Raw genomic sequence first — 27,795 nt, 5'->3', positions numbered from 1 at the left:
TACTATAGTAATTTAGAAGTCAGCCACTTGTGTACCAAATAAGTCAGTTACTTAGTCATATAGAGCTTTAAAAAGTGAACAATATATGCCTCAACAGATTTTGTACATTACTTACATAATTCTAGAACAATGTATAGAACAACCTTTTTAAATGAATACTTGCACAATTTATTAGCAAGAGCACAGAGTCAGAAAATGATAAGTTTCACAAATATATAATTAAGTGCATTTATACACCAAGCATGCATTTTCATATTCCCAAAGAGAAGGTTTAATTCACTTTCCCCATTACTTTAGCTAAGGCCTCTTTAACATCTTTGTTCCTCAGGCTGTAGATGACAGGGTTCAACATAGGAGAGACCACAGAATAGAAGACTGCAGCTTTCTTCTCTTGATCTGCAGAGAGCTCAGACTGAGGCTGCAAGTATGTGAAGCTGATAGTGCTGTAGAACAACACAACAATGATGAGATGTGTGGCACAAGTAGAGAAAGCCCGTTGTTGCCCTTCAGGTGAATGCATATTGAAGATCACCCTCGCAATGTGGAGGTAGGAGACCACTATAAAGCCAAGAGGCAGTATGAGGACAATTACACTCAGAGCAAAGATGAACACCTTCATCAAATAGGTGTCCATGCATGCTAGTTGAAGCACAGCTGGTGCTTCACAAAAGAAATGGTTGATTTTATTAGGTCCACAGAAGGGAAAATTTACTGTGCACACTGTTAGTGCTGCAGCATTAAAGAAACCTCCAAACCAGAAAATCCCAGCCATCTGTATGCACACTGGCATTCTCATGATGATGGGATATTGCAGTGGCCAGCATATGGCTACATAACGATCATATGCCATAAGAGCTAAGATAAAACATTCTGTTATCCCACAGGAGAGGGTTAAGTTCATTTGGGCCATGCATCTGTTGTAAGAGATCACCTTAGTTTCAGAAGCCATGTGGACTAGCATTTGAGGGGTAGTGATGAGTGTGAAGAATATATCCAACAAAGATAGGTTACCAATGAAAAAATACATTGCTGTATGGAGACGGGAGTTGATCCAGACCAAAAAGATGATCAGGCTGTTTCCAAGAACAGTAATAAGAGACATAGTGAAAAATATCACTAAAAGGAATGGCCGCAATATGGGATAATTGGTAAAGCCTAGAAGAATGAATCCATTCACTGCAGTCTCATTCTGAGTCCACATTTCACTCACCAAACTTCACCTATATGATAATCATAAGAAAAATGAGGTTTGTTCAATACTTGAGCTGATAAAGAAATATTATTTTTCATTCTTATTTTTGATTGTTCTGTGGATTCTGTAGTTTTGTTCTGTTGTTCTGGTATGTAAACAAAGACCTAAAACTAATTAGCAGCTTTAATACAAGAACCGAGTTCAATATTTATGAATCTTATTGCAGAATAAATCATCTCATATAGATTTTGTACATTTTAATGAAAATTTCACTATGTCAACAAGAATACTATTTACCTATCATGCTTGACAGAATCTAAACCTCATTCTTCACAGATTTGACTTCTCAATAAACAAAAGGGTTTCTTTTTTTCATTTTTGTAACAAGACAAATATATTTATGGCTTATTTTCTGTATAAATGCATGCATTTTTCCATGATTTTATATCATTAAAGGAATGTTTAATATGCATGCTTCCTTCTCATTCAATTTATGGTTAGTGACGGTTAATATATAATACATGTAAAGAAGTTCCACATATTCAATTTGGATTCTTAGCTGAATTACGGTAATTTAAAACTTTGCAATAAGACCTTTTCTTGATGATGATATATGATGCTTTAGATTATTAATTTAATTTCTCAAGATAAGGAAAAGCTAGTTGCAGTGTGGGTCATAGGGTTATTGCTGTTTCTAGTCATTACATTAGTTACAATTTCAAGAGAAATATGGCAATAAACATGCCTTCTACTAACTTATTCTGTTAACTTCATTTCTTTTCTCCATAATCTTGAAAGTATGAATGTTTACTAATATTTTTCCCCTTAGACTTCCAAAGAAAAAATAATAAAAATATTTAAACTAATTGTATTAGTTCAGCATTCTTTTAGAAAATTCCTTAGGCATTACTTCTCTGAGGCAAATAAATATGTTTGATGAGAAACAGATATGTATATACTTTTCAAAGACTATTTTTAGTGCTTATAAATGAAAATAAAATGATTAATTTTAAAAAAATCCTTCTGATCTTTAAGCTGAATCATCATAAAGCTGAAGAAAACTCTTGGAAGTATCAGCGGATTTTAGACTTGTAGCCTATTGTTCCATACACTTAACTCTACTCAAAACTCAGCCACTCTTGCAACATGATGCTTCATGGAAAAAACAAAACTCTGTACATTTTTAATGGAATTCTTTAATGCAATATTTGTGAACTGTCTTTAAAAAATAAAACTTTTTTGGCTACCATGTTAATATGGCACAATGCTTTACAATGACTTAATATCCATTTCGGCTTAGTAATGTAAACTATAAGATTTCTTTGAAAATGTTTTCCCATATTTAAATTTGGTAAAAATTCATCATTCAAAGCTCTCAACGTTCTTTAGGAAAGTAAAATTGCATGGCATAAATCAATCAACATTTATGATTTATCGATTTTTGTTGTTCTTACTTATTACATTAGTTTATTTATGTTTCTTTGTTAATTTGTGGCTATGATTGCCCCTTCATTCAACCACATGTAGTTCCAAGTCCCACTTACCTTTTGTTCTAATCATTTATAGTGATAACTGCAGCTGTACATCTTTTCTATCTATCTATCTATCTATCTATCTATCTATCTATCTATCTATCTATCTATCATCTATCTTTCTATCTATCTATCTATCTATATCTATCTATCTATCTATCTATCTATCTATCTATCTATCTATCTATCTATCTATCTATCTATCTATCTATCTATCTATCCATCTATCTAATCTATCTATCTATTAACAACAGCACTGAAATAATTTGACAACTCTGCATCTTAATCAGCTTCTGGAAATGAAATATGTTTCAGAGAAATAACTAGATTAAAATGAAAAAAACTAATAAGGAGAAACTCTTACTTTCTCTGAAGTATTCAAACAATTTCCCTTGAGATTTTCCAAGCCTATTAACTTTTTCATTACTGAGGGTTACCTAAAGAACAATTAATTTGAATCTCTAGGTTAAACAAACTACAAGATTTTGTGTAACTATGCAAAAAAAGGAATTTATTTCTAAACCTTTGAGTTGTGACAATAGTAGTGGTCAGTGAGAAAGCTACTTATAGTGAGGAACATCTGCTTTAGACATCACAGCAGTTTCTCCTGAGACTTGCTGTAGTCCAAATAAGTATTTGCTTCAGATTGTTTTATGGGAGAAAATTATGGATTCAGAATTTTACCATATGTCTTAAAGGTGGGGTTTGTTTTATCTTTTTATTTTGTTTTTTGTAAAGTACTGTATCCAGTGGTGGGATTCAGCCAATTCACACAATTTCAGCAGAACCAGTAGCTAATTTTTTATTGTCCAAGACCAGAATGGACTTCTGGAAGCAGCATCCACACAGAGAACTGGTTGTTCACATATTTGAATCCCACCACTGACTGTATCTATAAAAAATTCATTCATTGAAACTATTTTCAGTATCTCCTTTACTGCATTTTAAATATACTGTAAACCATACACTGTAAATTGATCACAATGTGCCATCAATTATTAATAAATTTGAAATAAATAATCTATTAATCCTAGCATAGAATAGACCTCTCCATCAGCATAAATTGAGGACTTCCTTGCAAAATTAATAATGAAGCAAGACACATTTTCAAAGATTGACATTTGAAAGTTTTATTTCTTGGTTATATGATCACATATCATTCCTTGTGATCTTGTTGAATTAATCATTATCAGCATATACAGTATAGTGGAATTTATATTTGAAAAAAGTAGCCTATAAAATACAAAGCAGTTTAAGACTATATTTAGTTGATTCTTAAAGTCATTTAAGAAATTCGTGGAAGATATGAAGGCAACTCATGATAACCAAAGAGTACCTCCAGCTTTAGATGTGGTTTGTGTATTTTTAATTTGGTGAGGGAAGGCTGAATGTGAATTCTTGACTACAAACACTGGGTATCACCTGATGATGCTTTGATAACCATTTAAACCTGAAGGTGTTCAAGGAAAGTCCATATTTCCATTTTTCCCAGAGTTCATTCTGAGATTCAACACAAGATTTCTAGTTACTTAAAGAATAGGGAGCCATGGAGATGACCTTGAAGAAAGAAGACAGAAGCTGTTGAAGAAGAAGCATGAATTAACTTCAGCTGGACAGAAGAGTATATAAAACAGAGTCGAACTATCTCTCTCCCTTATTCCTCCTGATATGAGATGGAGGGAATGGACAGCAGGCAATCTTGCAAGATACCATTTCTATTCTATCTTCATTATAAGAAGCAGTATATCAGCCCAGAAGGCTGTAGCCAGTTGGAGACAAATTTCTTTGCTAATAATCAATGCTGTGATGTCTAAATGGTTGCTAAAGCAGATATTCCTCACTATAAGTAGCTTTCTCACTGACCACTACTATTGTCAACACTCAAAGGTTTAGAAATAAATTCCTTTTTTGGCGTAGTTGCACAAAATCTTCTAGTTTGTTTAACCTAGAGATTCAAATTAATTGTTCTTTAGGTAACCCTCAGGAATGAAAAAGTTAATAGGCTTGGAAAATCTCAAGGGAAATTGTTTAAATACTTCAGAGAAAGTAAGAGTTTCTCCTTATTAGTTTTTTCATTTTAATCTAATAATTTCTCTGAAACATATTTCACTTCCAGAAGCTGATTAAGATGCAGAGTTGTCAAATTATTTCAGTTCTGTTGTTCATAGATAGATAGATAGATAGATAGATAGATAGATAGATAGATAGATAGATAGATGATAGATAGATAGATAGATAGATAGATAGATAGAAAAGATGCGCAGCTGCAGTTATCATTATAAATGATTAGAACAAAAGATAAGTGGGACTTGGAACTACATGTGTTTGAATGAAGGGGTAATCATAGCCACAAACTAACAAAATTCTTCAACAAGTTCATTCAGCATAATGTTCCAGAGCAGAAGAAGCATTAATAATAAAGATTTCAGACATAGAATAATTGGAGCTGATGGTTTCCCCCTTTTTTCCTGAAAACATGAGGCATAATGACATGCACTGCACATAAAATAACCCTCTTTACATTTTCAACAGTACATAATTCATTAATTCACTTAATAATAAGATCATTAAAACCAAAACTTTCTATAGCAAATATAATAATTAGTATCATCTAAGTAAGTTATGTCTATTACAAAGTATAAAATCTCACACTGACTGTGTTCTTTTGGGGTATGGTTTACAAAGTAATATATATTATTTATACAGACATTCATATTAACAAGATCTCTAGGGATTTTCTACCTATAATACACCTTGTTTCCCAAAGACCAACATATACTATACTTCATTGATTGGTGAAAAATAAAGTATATTTTTAAATGGTTATTTCATTTTTTTTTCATTATGTCTCACCACAAGTCCAGTAGGATGCAACAAAGGAAGCTGGCTTCAGAGTTTTATAATAAACACCTGAATCCTAACTACCAGCATAAAAGAAATATAAAGTTGACTCTTAGTGGTTGCCTGGAAAAGTCCATACAGTTTTCTTGGCAAGATTTCAGAAGTTGTTTGTCCTTTGTTCCTTCTAAGGGCTGAAAGAGAATGATTGACCAGAAGTCACTAAGCTGACTTTGTACTTAAGGTGGAACTAGAACTCATGGCCCTCCTGGTTTCTATCTTCATATTACATTAAACTGATTCTCTCACAGAAATATACCATAGTCCTATCTGTTTCATTGTACTATTTTAAAGCTTTTATAAGGACTGCAGTTATCAAATGCAATTTGTGTTTACAGCAGACTTTCAGCTTTAATTGCAAAGATCAGATGTGGAATTAGGAAGATGTGCAGTGATGGGAAGAAAGCATTTTTCCTCTCTTGCCCCGTCATTACAAATTTACTCTATGGGGAAGATCTGCAGAGCATTTATGAAATCTTTATCTCAGTAATATACTAAATCCTGTGTTACCTTATTCCTCTTTCTTTTCCTGAAAATATTTCTAGAATTTTTCATTTCTCTAGAAAAAGAAGACTACTATGAAGAAATTTCTTATGAAACATGTCCACCATAATTACCAGAGCACATTATAATAGTCTAAGTAGGAGGAGAACAGGGTGTGAGAAGGGCACGTTGGCCTAGGAATGCATGTAACTATCAATCAATCAATCAATCAATCAATCTTTATTATGGTCACAGACCAGAAAACTGGTGTACAATATCAATATCATACAATATCAAGTTGTGCAACTGCTACTTGTTTCTCAAGCCCAGGAGAACCCCATGTTATGCCACTGTAAAGTCTGGGGCAGTGCAACTCCATCCATGATCAAAGATGGTAATTTTCCAAGAACCAAAGACCAGAGCCTCTCTGTCTTGGCAAGGTTCAGTTTTAGCCTATTCATCCCCATCCAAACCTCAAAAGCCTTCAGACACCAAGAGAGGGTGGTCACAACATCATTTAGCTCACCATGGACTGATATATATAGCTGAGTATCATCAGCATATTGATGATACCTTACTCCATCATGATGGATGATCTCTCCAGTGGTTTCATGTATTCATTAAACGGATGGAAGAAATAGTTCGAATTGGTGGAAACTCTGCCTTATCAGATTAAAATAGATTAATATTTATCAGGTAAAATTTCAAAACAACACAACAGCAACTAGGCCAATGTATTCAAAGATCTATGATTTATCTATTTATTTTTAGAGTACTAATATCAGAGTACTCTGTACCATTAATTCATTAAAAATATGTACATACGTAAGAAATTCCATGCAATTTGAATCATATGATATCTCTAAAGCCCTTCCCAGTTTACAACACATTATCTAAAAAAAGGAGTGAACTCTTTATTCCTATATGCTTATATCTGAATGTTACAATATTTAAATCTTTCCCATTATACTTCTCCAAGCATTCCTTACGTCTTTGTTACGCAAAGTATATATAACAGGATTTAGTAATGGAGTCAAGATGCTGTACATTAGTGGGGTTAGCTTGGTATTAACAGAAGACTGGGAAGGGACAGGTCTCAAGTAGGTGAAAATACAACTGCCATAATAAAGTAGAACCACTGTAAGATGAGAGGAGCAGGTGGAAAAAGCTTTTTGTCTTCTTTCTGCAGACTGCATCTTAAGGACTGTGAAAATGATTGATGCATATGAGAGAAGGATGCAAACAAGAGGTGTCCATGCTATGAGTAATCCAATAGATAGCAAGAGCTTTTGGTTGAGGGAGACATCTCCACATGACAACTTTAGCAGTGGAGGAATATCACAGTAGAATGCATCTAAGCGATTGTCTCCACAAAAAGGTAACCGAAGGGCAAAATAAGTATGAATTGCAGAGTTAAGAAAACCTCCAACCCAGCAAGTTATAGCTAGTTGGAGGCAAACCCATCTTCTCATGAATAATGAGTAGTGCAAAGGATTGCAAATAGCGATATAGCGATCCAAAGCCATTACTGCCAGAAGAAGGCATTCTGTCCCTACAAAGGAGAAAAAAAAGTACAGTTGAAGAACACAGGCCGTGTAAGAAATGCTGCTTCTGTCTTTGAGAATAAGATCCAGCATCTGTGGAATTGTGGTGCTAGTGTAGCAGATGTCAAGGAAAGACAGGTTTCCCAAAAAAAAATACATGGGGGTTCTGAGCTTCTGATCAAAAATTGCTATAGTGATAATAGAGGTATTCCACAGCATTGTGAATAAATAGATAGTCAGGAATACACTGAAGAGCAAGTACTGTAGTTCCTGCAGGTTTTGAAAGCCAAGGATGATGAACTCTGAAAGCGTAGTTTGGTTTTGTATTTTCATGCCTCCTTCCAAATAAGGTACTCCTTGTTTTTGTGGTTGTGGGATAGCTTAAAGGGGAAAAAAATCAAAGTAAATTCTATGCAAATTGCAAACATTTGAACATAAGGTAAAAAATCCATCCTGTATCAGATCCAGCTATTAATGTCCGAATATATTCATGTAGATTTCAAACAAAACAAAAACATATTTTAAAAATTTATGTAACTTCTCAGACTAGTATATTAATTTGGATGGTTTGGAATTTTGTTGTTATGGAATTCATGTCTACTGTTGTTTAAAGAGAGTGACATATTACCTATGTTTTACATGCTGAATCCTGAATCTATGCATTTAATTTCAAGATGAGCTTGAACTTTTTAACTTCTCAATCATAGCCATGAAATTTCCTTGAAAGTGATATGGAGTGTTTTCCTTCCTTCCTTCCTTCCTTCCTTCCTTCCTTCCTTCCTTCCTTCCTTCCTTCCTTCCTTCCTTCCTTCCTTCCTTCCTTCCTTCCTTCCTTCTTTTTTCCCCTAACAAAAGCACTATATGGTGGCTCAAGCCGTTTATCATATGGAGAGTGGATCACCTCTAAGCCTCCTTTTGAAACATTAACTAGGCTTCATTTTGGGGAATTAAATATAACAACATTGGTAAATAATTCACATTTCTTTTAAACCTATGACTTGGATTCTTTCATAATGAAATAATGACATGCATATGGAATATATTTCAGGACAAAAAATAATTTGTGTCATAGTGCAAATGATATTTGTCATACAGATGAATAAAATGAAGTGAATGATGAAGTGTCATTTGTCATACAGATGAATAAAATGAAGTGAATGATGAAGTGAAAAAATAGGTTTTTTTAGAGGGGGTCCTTTGCACTTCCTTATGAATTTGGATTTTTTTAGGATTCTCTTAGATTAATGCTAATCTAATGTTAACACTAACATTATCAGAAACAACATATTACTAGATATTAATCTTTTAACCACTTGATTATAATACAAATATGTTTTATAAACAATTAAATATTAATGATATAAAAATGCATTGTTATTCAAAATACTTGGGACTGCAAACATAGTGTAATGGGAAATATTCCCAGATTTGTAATTATAGAATGCAGATTTTATGGAGTCTACATGGAATCACTAAAGATTGACTTAATACCTGTTAATAAGACAACCAATAATCCTGAGTTCTTGAGAAATCTCAATCACCTTATATGTACAATAAGCTCATATTATATTATGTTACAAATTCATATAAGTTTTAAATAATTCCTGGTTTACTTACATTGAATCAAAGAGAGTTTTGCCATGTGATCTAAACTATTTCTTCAATATGAGCTTCCTAAAATGATCTCTTTGTTACCTGCAAAAAAAAAAGTTTCATTCTTTTCCTCCCAACTGCTGCATGCTCTTCTGCATTTAGTTTTTCAAACCTGACAGAATGTACTTCTGAATTTCTATTCTAAGAGTTCCTAAACAGGAAGAATGGAGTTACTCCCAGATGTATTGTAAAGTTTTTAGCTAATCAAAACCATCATAATAATTGCATAGAAAGTTTCTATATGTTTAGTAAATTAAGACATGAATAATCTCACTTAGTAACTATATTTTTAGAAATATGCATTATTTGATGACATCTACCTATCATCCATCCATCTATCTATCTATCTATCTATCTATCTATCTATCTATCTATCTATCTATCTATCTATCTATCTATCTATCTATCTATCTATCTATCTATCTATCTATCTATCTATCTATCTATCTATCTAACAAATTTAAATAAATAAATTTTAAATTTTAAATAAATAAAAATAAATAAAATAAAAAACCATTAAATTAAATTAAATTAAGCTTTGCAGGAATTTACAATTTTAATGGAAGTCCATCATCAGGGAATTCATTCAAAGAGAAATGTCCAATATTATGTTACTTATTAATATGACTTGCTGTACTGTTTCCTGATCATGACAAAAAAAGAAATTCCCACCATTTTCTTGGCAACAGCTTTAGAAGCTTCTTGACAATACCTTCCTTCAAGGGTTTAAAGAGAGTGACTGATTCAAAAATCACCCAACTTGGCTTTCAAATCTAACACAGAACTAGAATTCAAAGTCTCCTGGTTTATATTCTAGGATCTTTAACTGCCAGACCAATAAGGATCTTTATCCATGCTATTTAGTGGCTTATCCTATCAAATTTCTTTGGGGGGGTGAAAATGGAAGATTAAGTGTGAACATATATTTTATTTATTCATTTTACTTATTCAATTTGAATAATCACCCATCTCAAATCAGTGACTCTTAGCAGCAAACAATTATATTACATGTTTTCCTTGCATAGTTTAATAATGAATGGGATGGTTGGATTTTCCATAGCAACAAAGAGAACTGAAAAGACATTATAATTCTATTCCCTAGTTCCTACAGAAAGGAAGATAAACACAGTATCCTCCCTTTTTTTTCTTATTGCTTGGAAAGATTAAGAATTTCGCTACACTGTTTAAGTCAGGAAATATTGACCTGGGTGGTTACTCTAGAGTTATTCTTCAATTCTAAAGAGTGGGAAGCTGTATTATCATTATCATTGTTATTGTTATTTTTTTGTTGTTATTGTCGTCATCGTCATCATCACCCTTATTGGCCAAAGGAGATTTAGGAGCTATTAAAAGGAGTGGAGAATGGAAAGTATCCATGAAGAAGATGATGCGATGGACCACAGTAATGCACAGGATTCTCAGGAAGGATGAATCACATTCCAAGGAAGGCGAGAAGATAAGAGAGAGTGCAGTCTAAAACTTGATCATGGGAAAAGAAAGATATTTAGGATAGTCACTCCCTAAAGTTGCCCAAGGTATATCCATTAGATTAGGGTAGTATGCACTTAGCCTGCCAAGATTCTGTCTGTCTGGTGTATGCAAATAAAGAACTGAACTTAGGCTGGATTGTGCTACATCATTCTTAGGTTTGGCCTGACAATACCATTTCAGGGACAACAAATTTGAGAAATGGAAATCATTTTAAATTTATTGTGTAGTATATTTAAGTGATGCAAAAACTTTTAAAGACCGAGTGCCCAAACTGCAACCCAAAACCCATTTATTTTTCGCCAGGTGCTGAGTGGGCATGGACAACTGCTTGGGCATGGTTGTGGTGGTCATGGCCGACTGGGTGTGTGTAGCTGAAGTGGGTGTGGCTACCTCTATGATGCTCATGGGGAGGGATGCCTGTGGGAGCTGGGCAGGGTTGGGGGAGATCCAGGGGGTTTCTGGGAGTTGAGGGAATGGGCTGAGGGCTCATCCTGTGGGGTGAGGTGAGGTGAGGCATGGTGGGTGTGCCAATTGCCAGGGGGCAAGGCAAGGCAAGGCAGGGGCCAGAGCAGCTGCTGCCTGACACCTTCAGCCCCCACACACAGAGGCCAGTGAGCCCATGGGGGCCGTTGGCATCTCTCAGCAGCCATAGCCTGCTGGCTGTCTTGCATCATGGCAGCCCCATTGGTGTGAGTGGAGACGGCCCTGGGACAGTGGGAAAGGAGCCCTCACCTGGTGCATGCCATGTGTACATGGTGGCTGCTGCTCCTCCTGCTGCTCTGAGCCCCTTGACCAGCCATACAGGGAAGCAGGAGGTGGCAGTGGTGATCCCTGCATTGCCAAGCCTGGCCAGCAGCAGATCTAGAAGTGAAGCACCACACATCCTTATGCTGGTGAAGGTAGTGGGGGGTGAAGGTGAGCTGTGGTGCATGCCCACCCCTCCCCACAACATCCCACACACATGTCCCAGAGGTGCATGCAGGATGATGTGAAGTAGCAGTGGCAAAGGGTGGGCACATGCCAGATTCTGCCTTCCCCCACCACTGCCACCTCCCCCCCAGCATGAGGATGGATGACACTTTGCTTCTAGATCTGCTGCCAGCCAGGCTTGGTGATGCAGGGATCACTGCCACCACCTCCCTTTTCCCTGTGTGGTGGGCCGGTCAAGGGGCTCAGAGCAGCAGTTGCTGCACCCATCAGAGCCACCATGTAGACAGGGCCTGCACCAGGTGTGGGCTCCTTTCTGGCCATCCCGGGGCCATCTCCGCCCACACCAATGGGACTGCACTGTGGAAGGGAGACGGCAGCTCTGATTCTGCCCTGCTGGCTGCCCCCCCAGCCCTCTGCCTGGTGATCCTTCTATGTAATCCTACATGACCACAGTGTGAATGAGAGGCTCGGGCCAATGGGGGGGTGGCTTTCCTCCACGGAGGCATCCCGGCCCTCCCGCCCACCTAGCCAGACCCCATTGCCTTTTCCCAGCTTGGACCTGATGACCCCCACCCTCCTGCACCCACCCTAGCCAACCCCCTGAACAGCCCAGTCTGACTAAGAGGAGGGAAGGCGAGGCAGAGAACTGGTTGTTAAATGATTTGAAACCCACCACTGGTTGCTTCCAAAGGCATCTCACTCACTCTCCTGACAATACCTGCTCCTTTTATAGGTTCCTCCTCTCCCCTCCAGCTCTTGCAGCTGTTCCCAGACTCTGCATGTATGGAGAGGAGGAGGGGAGGAGCCAGGCCCTGCATCCCTCTGTCTATGGCAATGGTGCACATGCCCACAGAGATAGCTCTGTGTGCTGCCTGTGACACACATGACATAGGTTTGCCATCATGGGCATATTTGATGGCAACACATTTAATCTGCTTTTTGAAAAGTCTATTTTCTATTTTCTTAAATGTAAACTAATAAGGAGTACAGTAACCTGAAACAGTGTGCTTGTAATTTATTCAAAAATTCAGAAGTAAACCCAAAGCTTTGGCTTTCACTGTTAATTTCTGTACTCAGCTATCTCATAAACTTTGCATAATACAATAAAATGCTGATGAAAGACCACTAGAATACAAATAATTTTTGTTTATATATAAATCTGATTAATCTTTTGGGTCATCTGTTTAAACTGTATATCTACATAATAATCATCTGATAGTTCACATGACAATCCTACTTTGTTTTTGAAAACATATTGTCAGGCTCCTCAAATTATTTTTGGGATGCTGCCATTCTGTTAGGAGGGGGGAGGCTTTTCTTCTGTTGGGAGGGGGGAGGGTTAGGGATGTGGGATGTGTTTCTTTTCCTTTGTTCTTTCAACCTTTGATGTATCTCTTTGGGTGTGAAATTGAGGAGGAATGTGCCTGGTGCCACCTGCCTTATCTCTGATCCACTGAGAAGAGGATGCAGTGCCTGGGAACAAAGTTTTATCACTCCTTTAACTGCCAGTTTCCATAACAACTTCACACCTGGAACAGTACCTATGATGCTTCATCAACTATCAACAAGACAATTGTACTGACCTTCTGCTGTTTGCCTAAGTGGCTTATAATAATGCTGTGCACTCTAGCACCGGGTTCGCCCCTTTTCAAGTGGCCACTAGAAAGAATAGAACCTTAACCATTCCACGTTGGGGACAGAATATACCTGTCTAGCAGTTTCCTGCAATCCCTTTAACCCTCCAAAAAGTTAGGCCCAAAATTTATGGGACCCTTCCCAATCAAATGAATTATAAACCAGTCACAATGGAGTTGGAGCTCTCCAAGGCATTAAGGCAAATCCACCCAATATTTCATTACACTCTGCTAAAACCTGAGATAATACATTCTGTTGGGAGGGGGGAGGATTTTCTTCTATTGGGAGGGGGGAGGTGGGCTCTGGGGTGTGTTTCTTTTGCTTTGTTCTTTCAACCTTTGATGTATCTCTTTGATGTGAAAGTGGGGAATAAAGAGGATGCAACACTTGGGAACAGAGTTTTATCACTCCTTCAACTGCCAGTTCCCATAACAACTTCACTGAAATGGATTTTGTATTGGCTGAAATGGATTTTGACTGGGCAGTTGGGTACCTGAGAGGGTTTTTGAAGAAAGGGGTTTAATGTAATGTTTCATGTGGGAATTATTTATATCTTGCCTAACCTTTCTACTTTCACTGTCTCTCAATAAAAGTTTCCATTGAAACAATGCCAGTTTCAAGAGTTCTGCTTTCTTGGGAGTATTAGTTGAGGCAGGACCTATACATTTGAAACAAAAGTTTAATATTATTTAACTCCATTTTTAATATACTTAGCCAAGTTGGTTTCCATGAGAACAACAGTGTTTGGAACACAACTTGGAATACTTAAAGATTTTTAAAATTTCACTTACAATTACATTTGCAATTGAGTTGCTATTAGAATTCAAATTGGAGTTCTAAATAAAATTTCAAATGCAACTGTTTGCATTAAAAATTGGATTTCTGTGGTGACAAACATTCTTCCTTTAAATAAAAATATTAAAGTAAGGCTGCATAGTTTTGCTTTTGATTTCAGAACCATCACATTGTAATGGTATTGCCAGAACAGAGCATGCATAAGTAAAATGCCCAGATAACTAAAACTCTTCATCTTGAATTTTCCAACTATATTTTTAAAACACTTTTCTCAAAAACATGAAATTTAGTTTATTTCTAATTGAGTTTCAAACCCAGTCTAAATAAGTGAGAGCACAAATTTTCCTTTAGATTAACAAAGAACAGAAATCATCAACCTGAAACAATATAATTTCCAAACCATTGTTGCAGATCTATTCCACTGCAATTTTAAAGTTATACAGGTCTAAAAGATATGTGAATCTATCAAGATCCCATTTCAATTTGATTTTTAAAAATGGCTAGAAATGAATTGAATCATAATCATTTGAAATTTAAAAGTGTTATTTCATTTAATATTTGATTTGATGAAATAAGAGGTAAAGGTTCCCCCGCACATGCGTGCTAGTTGTTCCGACTCTAGGGGCCGGTGCTCATCTCTGTTTCAAAGCTGAAGAGCCAGCGCTTGTCCGAGGACGTCTCCATGGTCATGTGGCCGGCATGACTAGATGGCAAAGGCACACGGAATGCTGTTACCTTCCCACTGTAGTGGTCCCTATTTTTCTACTTGCATTTTTACGTGCTTTCAAACTGCTAGGTTGGCAGAAGCTGGGACGAGTAACAGGCGCTCACTCTGTTATGCGGCACTCAGGATTCGACCCGCCAAACTGCCGACCTTCTGATTGACAAGCTCAGCATCATAAATTATAAAAGAGAAATATCAAAAGACTTGTAGCTTTATTTTCCCCCTTCCCAACCTTTGACAGAAGGGGATAAAAATGTGAACATAACAGACCCGTTAGAGGGTATTTTTCTGAAAGGAATCATAGCAACAATTTTTCAAGTTATTAAATATTTGAACTATTTCAACTATTCCCCAAAGCCACTTATAAAGCAAATCAAGAAGATGTGAAGAAAGAATAGCACAGAAACATTCACATTGTCTAGAAAAGATATCCTAGAGACTATGATAAATTAATGCTGAATGCATATTAATATTAGATGCATGTTAATCTTAGAAGTAAAAAAAACCCCTAAAAGTTTAAAAAATAGAAGTAAGCTTACTAAAAATTGAGAATTTTACCATTCTCTGATTACTTCCATTTTGGGGGTAGCAGGCTTGTTGGCATGGCTGATTTCTTCTTTAAGGCATGACACTTTATGTGATGCTTGAGGTTCTTGATTTCTCTTTATTTTTGTTTTAATTTACAAATTAAAAATATACTTTGCATTGTCCCAAATGTAGGAGGAGTACCAAAACATTTTGAACCTCTTAGAAGTGATTCAAAGGCATTTGATTTTATTTAATAGTTCCCCTGAATTTGAATCAACCCTTTGAAGCTTTGTAAAGTTATATTACATTGAACAAAATTATGCCATCACAAAATGCCTTTTCACACATGAGTTGAGATATATTTAGGGTTATATTTCTTTTAGTTAGTTGTCTCCCAAATTACACATTTCAGATTTATTAAAAAATGATCATTCTCAGATTTTATTGAAGAATAGAATTTGTTGAAATTTTAACTGCAATGAGGATTTAGTCTAGACAGTAAATTTTCCAAACATATAAAATTGATTGTAGAAATTTATTTATTTTGTGGTTGTCTTTGCATTTTATTTTATCCTAATAGACCCTAGATATGTTAAATATAGAAATAAAAAGCAAGAAACTCCCTCACTATTCCTTTTGGTGTCTCTACTCTGGTTTCTCCAGATTTGAAGATTGATACGCTTAAGCTCTTTTTTTTCAGATTGCATTCTACAGAAAGAATAAAATACAGTCATTCCTTCCCCTACCATTAGGACAGAAAAATTTGCCTTGAAAAAAGCATTTTTTAAAAAATGTACTTTTAGATCTTAAGCATCTCTTCCTAGACATCTCTAATGGGCTGGAGTGGTCTGAGACATTATGAAAGCTGGGTCCCCTTACAAACTTGATAGATGAAATGAGGGAAAATAGAATACAAAATCAAATAATGATTGCATTACAGACACATATCACAGGCTGAACAAAACTACCATTTTACTGAGTTGAAATCCTTTGTCCCAAAGGTGCTTTTCAAAAGGCAAATGGCTTGTCTTTCTTCAAGAAAGTCCAGTTTCCTTTGGAAAGGCATCTTTGGGACAACCATGACCTGGATGATTGAGAACTTCCATAGACAATCAAGTCCTCTTTTTGTATTCTGTGAGTGCATAGGATCTTCAGTTCTCTTAGTATCTCCCAAAACATTAGGTCTTGCAGGAGAATAATTTCTTCCTCATAAAATTTTGCAGAGCTTCTTTTACATCCTTGTTCCTGAGAGTATAGATCAGAGGATTTAATATAGGGGAAATCATATTGTTAACAAGGGCAACAATGCTATCCCTGTTTAATGAATAGCTGGATGTAGGTCTAATATATGAAAAAAGGCAGCTGCCACAGTAGAGCAAAACAACAATGAAATGTGATGCACAGGTAGAGATGGCTTTCCTCATAGCAGCTGAAGAATTCATTTTCAAAATCCTTGAGATAATGCAAATATAGGAAATTATGATGCACATTGCTGGTGCCAAGCCCATTATGGGGCTGGTGGCCAGTATTGCATTAGTGCTTCTGGAAATGTTCCCACATGAGATAGCTAAGATAGGAGAGATATCACAATAAAAGTAATTGATTTTATTGCCCCTGCAAAGGGGCAGACTGAATGTGAAAACTGTGTGTATAGCGGAATTGAGTGAGCTTATTAACCAAATAGCAGATAATAGCTGGCTACATAATTTTTGACTCATGACCATAATATAGTGTAGAGGATTGCAGATGGCAACATAGCGATCATAAGCCATCACTCCCAACAAGAGAAATTCACTCCCGACAAATAAAACATAGAAAAAGAGTTGTATTTTGCACCTTTCATAAGCAATAACACTTCTTCCTGAGATCAAGTTCACTATCAACTGAGGAATGGTGGTTGTGTTCAGGCAAATGTCCAGGACAGAAAGATTGCTGAGGAAGACATACATAGGGGTTTGGAGAATTGGTTCAGAAAAGACAAGAAAGACGATCAGAGCATTTCCCATCACTGTGAAGAAGTAAGTGAAGATCATGAATCCAGAGAGGAAGAAATGCCATTCAGAAAGATCTGAAAATGCCAGGAGAATAAATTCTGATGGAGCAGTTTTGTTAGTGATATTCATTGTGTTACTTTTATTGATTGTTTTCTTCTCTCTAGATAGAAACCAAAATATATAATTAGGTGAAAACATTCCTGGAAAATAAAGGATCAGAAAAGAGTTAAATAAAAAAAAATCTAAAAACAAAAATATCCCCAACACATTTGACCATGTTAGAATCTTGAAGTTGTTTTTATATTTCTGCAACAGTCCACCTGTTAAAAGTTTCCCAATCCATAGAACACTTTGATTATTTCTCCAAATAGATCCCTTTAAAAGATTTGTTTAGGAGAATTTTTTAAAAAAGATTCTTAATAAGATATCTAGTTGCCTGCCTCCCTACCTTCCTTATTTTCTTCTTCTGTGAAATCTAGATTATATTTTCTTTCTATTATGCTCAGAACTGAAACATTGAATCAAACAACACTGGACAAATTGAACTGAATAAATTCAAATGAATTTGCATTAACATATTAGCTATTAGGGCAATATACTGTACATGCAGAATTTGTGAGCAGAAGGAAAAAGACATTTTTTATGAAATCTGAAAATTATCTGTACCTCCTACTTCAAAAAATCTCTATGTCCTTTTTTCCCCATATCTTTTTTTTTGATAGGGGAATTATTGTGTCTTATTAAAATCCTTATGAATGAATTTATAATATCAAAACAAAAAGGCAAGAGTTCTTATCAGAAACACTCAGCACATGGCAATTGATAGCCAATTTCTGATTCTTATTTCAAGCAAATGGTTTGTGTGTGTGTGTGTGTGTGTGTGCGTGTACTTGTGCATGCACCAAGTGCTCTCACAAGCACATGTGTGATTAGACAGACAGACTATGACAACTGGGATTTCTCAGAATAACACCGTGCAGGTGTGTAAAGAACTAAGAAAAGAAAGAAAGAGAAATTGTGAAGTAGATTCCTATGGCAGCCAAGCTTGAAATATGTCAGCTCATCTAAGCAATGAGGTGTGATATGATAATAATATGGACCAAAAAGAATTGTAGTTAATTTAAAATAATATACACCATAAGTCTTTAGGATAAAAACTCAAAGAGCAGATTGTGCATTTTTCAAAACATTCTTATTTTCTGAGCTGCTAAGCAGTTGCAACAAAATACACCTCTGTCATTTGGGAGAAAATCATATTGATTGATTTTCAGACTTGTAGGCCTTACAGAAGCTCCCAGAAACCATTGTTGCATTTAACAAACATTATTCAAGATATTCATGAAGATGTCTTACTGTAGATTCATTTCCTGAATAGATTATTAGCTGAATGGCTGGGTCAATATAAAACCCACTGAGAAGTTGTGATAGCCTACAAGCTGATATACAGGTGAAACTCGAAAAATTAGAATATCGTGCAAAAGTTCATTTATTTCAGTAATGCAACTTAAAAGGGGAAACTAATATATGAGATAGACTCATTACCTGCAAAGCAAGATAGTTCAAGCCCTGATTTGTCATAATTGTGATGATTATGGTTTACAGCTCATGAAAACCCCAAATCCACAATCTCAGATAATTAGAATATTGTGAAAAGGTGCAATATTCTAGGCTCAAAGTGTCCCACTCTAATCAGCTAATTAAGCCATAACACCTGCAAAGGGTTCCTGAGCCTTTAAATGATCTCTCAGTCTGGTTCAGTAGGAATCACAATCATGGGGAAGACTGCTGACCTGACAGTTGTGCAGAAAACCATCATTGACACCCTCCATAAGGAGGGAAAGCCTCAAAAGGTAATTGCAAAAGAAGTTGGATGTTCCCAAAGTGCTGTATCAAAGCACATTAATAGAAAGTTATGTGGAAGGGAAAAGTGTGGAAGAAAAAGGTGCACAAGCAGCAGGGATGACCACAGCCTGGAGAGGATTGTCAGGAAAAGGCCATTCAAAAGTGTTGGGGACTTTCACAAGGAGTGGACTGAGGCTGAAGTCAGTGCATCAAGAGCCACCACACAGAGACGGATCCTGGACATGGGCTTCAAATGTTGTATTCCTCTTGTCAAGCCGCTCCTGAACAACAAACAACGTCAGAAGCATCTTACCTGGGCTAAAGAAAAACAGACCTGGTCTGTTGCTCAGTGGTACAAAGTCCTCTTTTCTGATGAGAGAAACTTTTGCATCTCATTTGGAAACGAAGGACCCAGAGTCTGGAGGAAGAATGGAGAGGCACACACTGCAAGATGCTTGAAGTCTAGTGTGAAGTTTCCACAGTCTGTGTTGATTTGGGGAGCCATGTCATCTGCTGGTGTTGGTCCACTGTGCTTCATTAAGTCCAGGGTCAATGCAGCCATCTACCAGGAGATTTTGGAGCACTTGTTGCTTCCTTCTGCAGACGAGCTTTATGGGGATACTGACTTCATTTTCCAGCAGGACTTGGCACCTGCCCACACTGCCAAAAGCACCAAAACCTGGTTCAATTACCATGGGATTACTGTGCTTGATTGGCCAGCAAACTTGCCTGACCTGAACCCCATAGAGAATCTATGGGTCATAGCCAAGAGAAAGATGAGAGACATGAGACCGAACAATGCAGAAGAGCTGAAGGCCGCTATTGAAGCATCCTGGTCTTCCATAACACCTCAGCAGTGCCACAGGCTCATAGCTTCCATGCCACGCCACATTGAGGCAGTAATTGCTGCAAAAGGGGCCCAAACCAAGTACTGAGTACATATGCATGCTTATACTTTTCAGAGGTCCGATATTGTTCTATGTACACTCCTTGTTTTATTGATTGCATGTAATATTCTAATTTTCTGAGATTGTGGATTTGGGGTTTTCATGAGCTGTACGCCATAATCATCACAATTATGACAAATCACGGCTTGAACTATCTTGCTTTGCATGTAATGAGTCTATCTCATATATTAGTTTCCCCTTTTAAGTTGCATTCCTGAAATAAATGAACTTTTGCGTGATATTCTAATTTTTCGAGTTTCACCTGTATCCAAGACCATTTTTTTCATTGTTTGCTGCCGTCTTCTGGATATTCTGTTTCTATTATAATTTTTTTAACATTATTAAAAAATGAAATGAATTAATAAATACACAGTAGTTCATGTCCATTAGTTTCATTACTGGCATCTATTTTAAGAAGGGGGCAGAAATATGTGAAAAATGTTGGGGATATAAATGATGACAACTGAAAATTAACAATAGGTACTCACAATCTTGATATGGATGTTTCAGCATATATTTTTTTTAATATACAATATTGGCCAACTAGAAACCTTGATCTTATTGGATCTACTATTACATTTTCCCTCTATTTATATACTAAAATTCATCATTCAGAGGCTTCCATACAGAAGTTGTTTTATTTATCTTAAAATTCTTAGATGCAAAGCCACTTCTAACCATTACAATCTTTCTTTCTTTCCAGGGGTGTCCACAGAATATGGTTTTAAAAAAAGAAGATGATAGCAAGTGCAACTAAACTTCTACTCAGTTTTATGTGCATTGAAATCAGCTAAAAAAGAACATGTGGAACTTAGTTCACCCTTCATGGCTGCCATTTTGTCTTATTTGACTATATTCTGCAAACATAACAACTCCTATTATCAATATAATGCAGATTTGGTAGTAATAACATTAGGTAGCATTCATGGATTTAGACACATTATTTTATTCACCCCTTCTATTTAATTCAAATGTGTACCATGGCTGGGTAGTACTTTGTGTTCAAAGGTAAAATATTACTTTGCATCAACTGGGAATGATGACGGACCATTTGCTTTCAACTCTTTGGTTGAGACTTTTCTTAGCTTGTGTATTGTAGATGCTCCATAATCCTGTTTTGCCAAGTGTCAGGCAGTGGACAGGTGCTAGACAATTGATTCTTTGAGGATCTAAAGACAATGAACACACCAATAGGTAAACTTTACTAATAATTTTAGTTGACATATATAACAGAAATATAGTGGGAAGGGTTCCCTACAGTACTTGTGGGTGGACCATCACTGGATGATTTTAACAAGAAATCGGACAACATTTGCCTGAAATGGTGTAGGCTCTCTTGCTTGACCAGAAGGCTGAGTACAAGATCTTCAAGGTCCCTCCCAACTCTGTTATTCTATTATACCAAGCAAGATGCTCTCCCTTTAGCTGTTGGGAGCTGACCATTTTGCAGAGCACTGTGCTCAAGCTTGTGCTGAAGCTCCAAGCTCTATATTAGGGGTTCTTATTAAAATCTGCCCCAAATCTGCTTACATCAGGGGTGTCAAACTCCATGCCCACCCCAATGCTGGCAATGGGAAAAAGTCATGATACATCATGACCTGTCATGCGAGCTTGATACCTGTGGCTTACATGATAGTGAGACTTCAGGACTTGATCTTGACTGTATGTGCATAACTCTAAGATGGAAAGGGGGTTCTGAAAACTTTATTGATAAGCCAGTGTTAACCTAAATAATCTTGAGGGATTTTTTACAACTGTGTAAAGATTTCCCTCCTGCCCACTTTCCTTATTTATCAAAAGTAAGAATAAAAACATGTGAGTTAAATATATCTAAGAAGGAGCTCTAAGCTTCCAGAATTGTTAGATGTAACATGTAAATAAGTTCCAGTAAATGGTTAATATATCCTTGAAAGAAAAGTATTCCTAATGCCATTCAAGGAGAACTGGTGCAGTCTCACTTCAAGAGGCTGGCACTGGATCCCACTATTATGGATATTGTTTGTCCATTCTGCTACCTCCCTTTTTTGGGGGGAAAGTGGCTGAGAAGGTGGTCAAGGTGCATCTCCAGAGGATCCTATAGGATATGGATTGTCTGCACCCCTTTCAAAGGACCTCTCCTTGCTCACCAACATTGACTGTAACTGGCTACAGAGGAAGGAGAAGAACCACCACAAAATAGTGTCTCACTCCTAATCTCTGAAGTTGAATGCTGTGGTCAATGATACTGAAAGTGCAGAGAGAATCAGTACAGTTGCACCACCCTTGTCCTGGGACTTCTGAAAGTAATCAGCTAATGCAATCAATCCTGTATCAGTGCTATACCCCAGCCAGAATTAACCTGCTTAATCCAAGGTCCCTAAAGCTGTGTGCCAATCACCCTCTCAACAAACTCCCCCCAAAAGGAAAGGCTGGAGACTGGATGAAATTTGTCTAACAAGGATGTCTTTTTGAAAAGAGAGTACACTCCCACCTATTTTAAGGCAGGCAATACCAATACAATTCCAGATTGCCCAAAATACGTTTCTACCCATGTCCTTAATTTGTAAAACTATCACTATAATTAATTTGGAAAACTATAATTAATTTGAAAGTATCATCAGAGTCTCTGCCAAATATCCCTCCCCCTCCCTCTCTCCCTCCCTCTCTCCCTCTCTCTGTGTGTCTCTCTCTGTGTGTGTGCTTCAAGGTATATAGAGACATACCAATTGCCCTTAATTTTCTTTCCTGAAGCAAATGGTGATGAAATTACTTTGAGCCTAATATTCTCTATTCCCCTCCCTGCCCAAAAAAACAGCTCTACTTTCTACTATATCTAGTGTCAATACTTTTCTTCAAAGCTTTTCCTTTCTTGCATGCTTTGGGATACAGGATCTTCTTTATTAACACCCAACAGATGAGTCGTATTTTTTTTTTCTCTGGGCCCTTAAAGAATTCCCTCTCGGGGATGATGTCCAAGGCTTGATAATCATAGTCCTTGTGTTTCTTTAATCAGAAACATAGGATCCTGAGGAAGCCCCACTTCATTTTCTGTATAGCTCTGAATGTTTAAATGAAAGGTACTGTTTTCAAATGAGTTGCAATTTATTATTGGCCTTTGAAATGAAATAAAACAAGGGTGATTATAGGTTTATTGTTTTCTCTGTCCTTTTAAATGAACACTACTTATTTAATTTATCAGTTCTTAAATAATATTTGAATTTATGGACTAAAGTGTCAGTTTAGTTTGTTGTTGATTAACTGTTACTGCTTATTTTTCTTTGGATATTTATAGATAAGCTTATGATCCTGATCACAGCACATACTGAAGGGAAGTTTATTCTGAGATTTCCCAGGTATAATCACGATCCATTCATATAAAACTAATAAAAGAATTATTTTAATTCTGTATTGAGCTCCATGAAAATTTTTAATAACCACAACATAGATGGAATAAAACAACTTCTCATCAAAATAACTACCCCAATTGCAATTTATCAAAAATATAATTTCATACAATGTATTCAACATAATGTGCAAGCTGCTCATAGATAATTCTGTGAATAACTAATATCATTTCTAATTCTTGTATTTTATTTAAATATAAAATTTATATTTATTTGTATTGAATATCAACCTGATTTCCATCAATGCTTAGATTGTCTAGCTTTTTATTATTTTACTTTAATTTAGTCAGATTATTATCCCACTTATGGATTGAATAAGCATTGATGTCCTCATCCAAGTTATCAGTTAGGACATTGAACTCCACAGTACATAGCCCAGAAATAATATCCAATAATATATCTCAGAATATGCAATGGTTGTTAAATTAGGTCATTTCAAGGAAGGTTTAAATGAATTGATTGACTACGTATGAGAGCTAAATGGACTATCCAAATCCAAAGATACTCCATATCTGAAAAGCAGGTATTGGAGAAAAGAAAAATCAGAGTTATATATCCTATTTGTAAACTCCCTAGATATATTATAGTTGGCCACTGTTGGAAACAGTATTAAATCTTCTAAAACCTAGAGAACAATAACAATTCATTTAATAATTTCATTTCAAAAAATAAACAAACATAACCAAAGAATGGTATTTGCTCTGGTACAAGTATAATAACTTGATTCATCATTGTTATTTTTAAAACCTATAATTTTATGTACAGCTGCTATCATATTTTTTTCTGCCTGTCTGTCTCTTTCATATATTCTCTGTCTCTTTCAGTATATTCACACTAGAATTTTGCACTAGACCTTTGAAAACAGCTCGGAATTTTTGGGTTCAAACACTGTCAGCACATTTTGATCACAATTAAGATCCAGCTGTACTGTAACTAAATCAACAGAGAAGCTTTAGTTTAATTTGTGATGCTCCATTCTCCTATTTAAGCAAGCAATTGCCTCTTGTTCCTGAGTTTCAAGCATTTTAAAGGAAACATTTGAAATTCCCCCTTAGCCTAGACAAAGAAATAAGGTTGAAATTGACAAGACCATTGTGGATTTCCCCATCATTTCTCTTGGAGACAAGCAAGGAATATTTGCTTCTTGTTTTTAATATTTCAGGTCATGATAAGCATTGATCATCTCATGGTGTTTCTTAAATTTGAGAAATAAAGAATGGTAACCTGGAGATGCTATTAGACATAGGTCTCCTCACTCTTCATTGAAGTAATCTATTACAATTGAGTTACACCTGCAAGAGAACCTAAGAACATTGCAGCAAATGAAGAATCACAGCAACATATCTGAATTCCAGCTTCTAGGGTTTCAGATCTTTTCAAAGTGGGAGATCACCCTTTTTGCTCTATTCTTACTTATATATATATTAACTGTCACAGGGAATGTGATTATCATTGCAGTGGTCAAGTTGGAGCCATGTCTTCACTCTCCTATGTATGCTTTTCTCCAAAATCTTTCTTTCCTAGAGATTTGGTATACCAGCACAATTGTGCCTAAAATGCTCAGCAGTCTTCTCTGGGAGACCAACACCATCTCTTACAATGGATGCATAACCCAGCTCTATTTTTTTGTCTTCCTGGGGGCAACAGAATGCTTTCTTTTATCTGTGATGGCATATGACAGATTCCTGGCCATCTGTGATCCATTGCATTACACAGTAACCATGAACAGTCAGTCCTGCAGTCGACTGGCAATTGGGTCTTGGGTGATTGGTCTCATCACTGGACTTTTGCCATCTTTGTTGATCTCCAAATTATCTTTCTGCAGATCCAATCAAATCAATCATTTCTTTTGTGATATCCCACCTTTGCTGAAGCTCTCTTGTTCTGATAATTCAGTCACGGAGATTACTATATTTGTGCTCTCTTTGTTGGTCCTTTTTACATGTTTCTTGCTTACCTTGGTGTCTTATGCCTTCATCATTTTTACTATTCTAAAAATCCCCTCTGCTTCTGGAAGGAAAAAGGCCTATTCCACCTGTGGTTCCCACTTGGCTGTGGTGATAATATATTTTGGCACTATGATCTCAATGTACGTTCGCCCCAATATTAACTTTTCCTCAGAGCTGAATAAGGTGATATCTATTTTCTACACTGTCATAACACCCCTTCTGAATCCTGTAATTTACAGTCTGAAGAATAATGATTTCAGAGGAGCCTTTCAGAAACTAATTCAGAAGATGCATGCCCAATGTTGCTTGTAAAGCAATGAAATATGGTTGCACATTTTAATTTACTCTTATTTTTACATTGCACTTGTTTCAAAAATCAGTAAACTGAAATTTCATAAGCTTACTATATGTATAATTTCTAATGTACTGGCGTATGTAGTTGCTATAGCAACATTTTCAAACCTCAATTCCAAAATCAAATCAGATATGTTCAAATATACAATTGTAACATGAGTTTGATGGAATGATCTCAATTATGTTCCTAACTATAGTTAAAATATGATTGTCTTATCTGCTCCTTCTCATGTAAATAATGGAGGATTGTCTTTGATGTAATGTGCACAGGTAGTCTTCAATTTACAACAGTTCATTTAGTGACCACTCAAAATTATAAAGGCATTGTAAAAAATATGATCCTTTTTCACACTTATGTGAGGTCATGTGATCAAAATTCAGAGACTTGGCAACTGCTTTATATTTGTGACGGTTGCAGTGTCCAAGAGACATGTGATCACCATTTGTGACTTCCTTATAAGCAAAGTCAAAAGGGAAGCCAGATTCCCTTAACAACCATGTTTCTAACTTATCAACTGCACTGATTCACTTAACAACTATGGCAAGAAAGGTCATAAAATGTGACAAAATTCACGTAACAACTGTTTCACTTAGCAATAGAAATTTGGGGCTGAATTGTGGTAATAAATTGAGGCCTACCTATAATCTGCCTGCCTGTAACCATGAATTCCATATTATAAGCTTCAATGAACTTTTCTTATTATGAAGTATAGAATAATCTTCAGAATTATATTTGCATGGAATAAGTACCGTATATACTTGAGTATAAGCTGACTCGAGTATAAGCCGAGACCCCCAATTTCACCCCCAAAAACTGAAAAAAGTTATTGACTCGAGTATAAGCCGATCCGCCGTTCTGCAAGCCTCTGCCGCCAGCAGAGGCTCGATCCGCCATTTTGCAAGCGTGAATACACAGGAATACCCTGTGTGGCCGCGGCTCTCGGGGAAGCCCTGGCTGTCTGCTTCCTCGCTCCACGCTGCCATTCGGGGCCCGCGCGTTCCCCGGGCAAATCGCAGCGCCCAGCAGGCGAGGAAACACGCCCGCTCCAGTCGCCCCCCCTTCCCTCAGGAGACGCGAAGCAAGTGACCGCCCGGAGCTTACCGAGGACTTGCGCGCGGCCGAGGCTTCGGTGCTTCCAGGATCGCGAACACCTCTCCCAAGCCGCCGCCGTCCGGAGACCTGCCGAAGTTTGGGGAGGTTTGGGGAGGTGCGCGCGCACCTCCCCAAACCTCCCCAAACGTCGGCAGGTCTCCGGACCTCCGCGCCCTGCCTGCCTGCTTCTTTCCGCTGCGGAAAGAAGCAGGTAGGCAGGGCGCAGAGGAACGGAGACCTGCCGACATTTGGGGAGGTTTGGGTGCCTCCCCAAACCTCCCCAAACGTCGGCAGGTCTCCGTTCCTCCGCACAGACCTGCCGACGTTTGGGGAGGTTTGGGCGCCTCCCCAAACCTCCCCAAACGTCGGCAGGTCTCCGTTCCTCCTGCCGACGTTTGGGGAGGTTTGGGCGCCTCCCCAAACCTCCCCAAACGTCGGCAGGTCTCCGTTCCTCCGCGCAGACCTGCCGACGTTTGGGGAGGTTTGGGCGCCTCCCCAAACCTCCCAAAACGTCGGCAGGTCTCTGTTCCTCCTGCCGACGTTTGGGGAGGTTTGGGCGCCTCCCCAAACCTCCCCAAACGTCGGCAGGTCTCCGTTCCTCCGCGCAGACCTGCCGACGTTTGGGGAGGTTTGGGCGCCTCCCCAAACCTCCCCAAACGTCGGCAGGTCTCCGTTCCTCCTGCCGACGTTTGGGGAGGTTTGGGCGCCTCCCCAAACCTCCCCAAACGTCGGCAGGTCTCCGTTCCTCCGCGCAGACCTGCCGACGTTTGGGGAGGTTTGGGCGCCTCCCCAAACCTCCCCAAACGTCGGCAGGTCTCCGTTCCTCCT

The 27,795-nt window shown here is 37.4% G+C and overlaps 2 protein-coding genes across 2 annotated transcripts; one reads left to right on the top strand and one right to left on the bottom strand.

Moving 5' to 3' along the window:
• Nucleotides 1–271: 271 nt before the first annotated feature.
• On the bottom strand, nucleotides 272–7,982 carry LOC308678805 (uncharacterized protein; the record flags this gene model as incomplete). The annotated part of the gene is made up of 4 exons (XM_081346038.1): nucleotides 272–1,073; nucleotides 1,211–1,337; nucleotides 3,089–3,161; nucleotides 7,062–7,982. 4 exons carry the CDS (start codon nucleotides 7,980–7,982, stop codon nucleotides 272–274), a joined length of 1,923 nt encoding a protein of 640 aa, XP_081202164.1.
• Nucleotides 7,983–24,893: 16,911 nt separating this feature from the next.
• On the top strand, nucleotides 24,894–25,832 carry OR11L1 (olfactory receptor family 11 subfamily L member 1; the record flags this gene model as incomplete). Its single annotated transcript, XM_081346037.1, has 1 exon — nucleotides 24,894–25,832. The coding sequence occupies one exon, from the start codon at nucleotides 24,894–24,896 to the stop codon at nucleotides 25,830–25,832; it is 939 nt and encodes a 312-aa protein (XP_081202163.1).
• Between the last annotated feature and the right edge of the window lie 1,963 nt (nucleotides 25,833–27,795).

The sequence above is a fragment of the Vipera berus genome (genome assembly GCF_964194415.1).
Source record: "Vipera berus genome assembly, chromosome: Z".
Lineage (NCBI taxonomy): Eukaryota > Metazoa > Chordata > Lepidosauria > Squamata > Viperidae > Vipera > Vipera berus.
The sequence above is the reverse complement of the archived record's forward strand: the minus strand, read 5'-3'. Positions and strand labels throughout refer to the sequence as shown.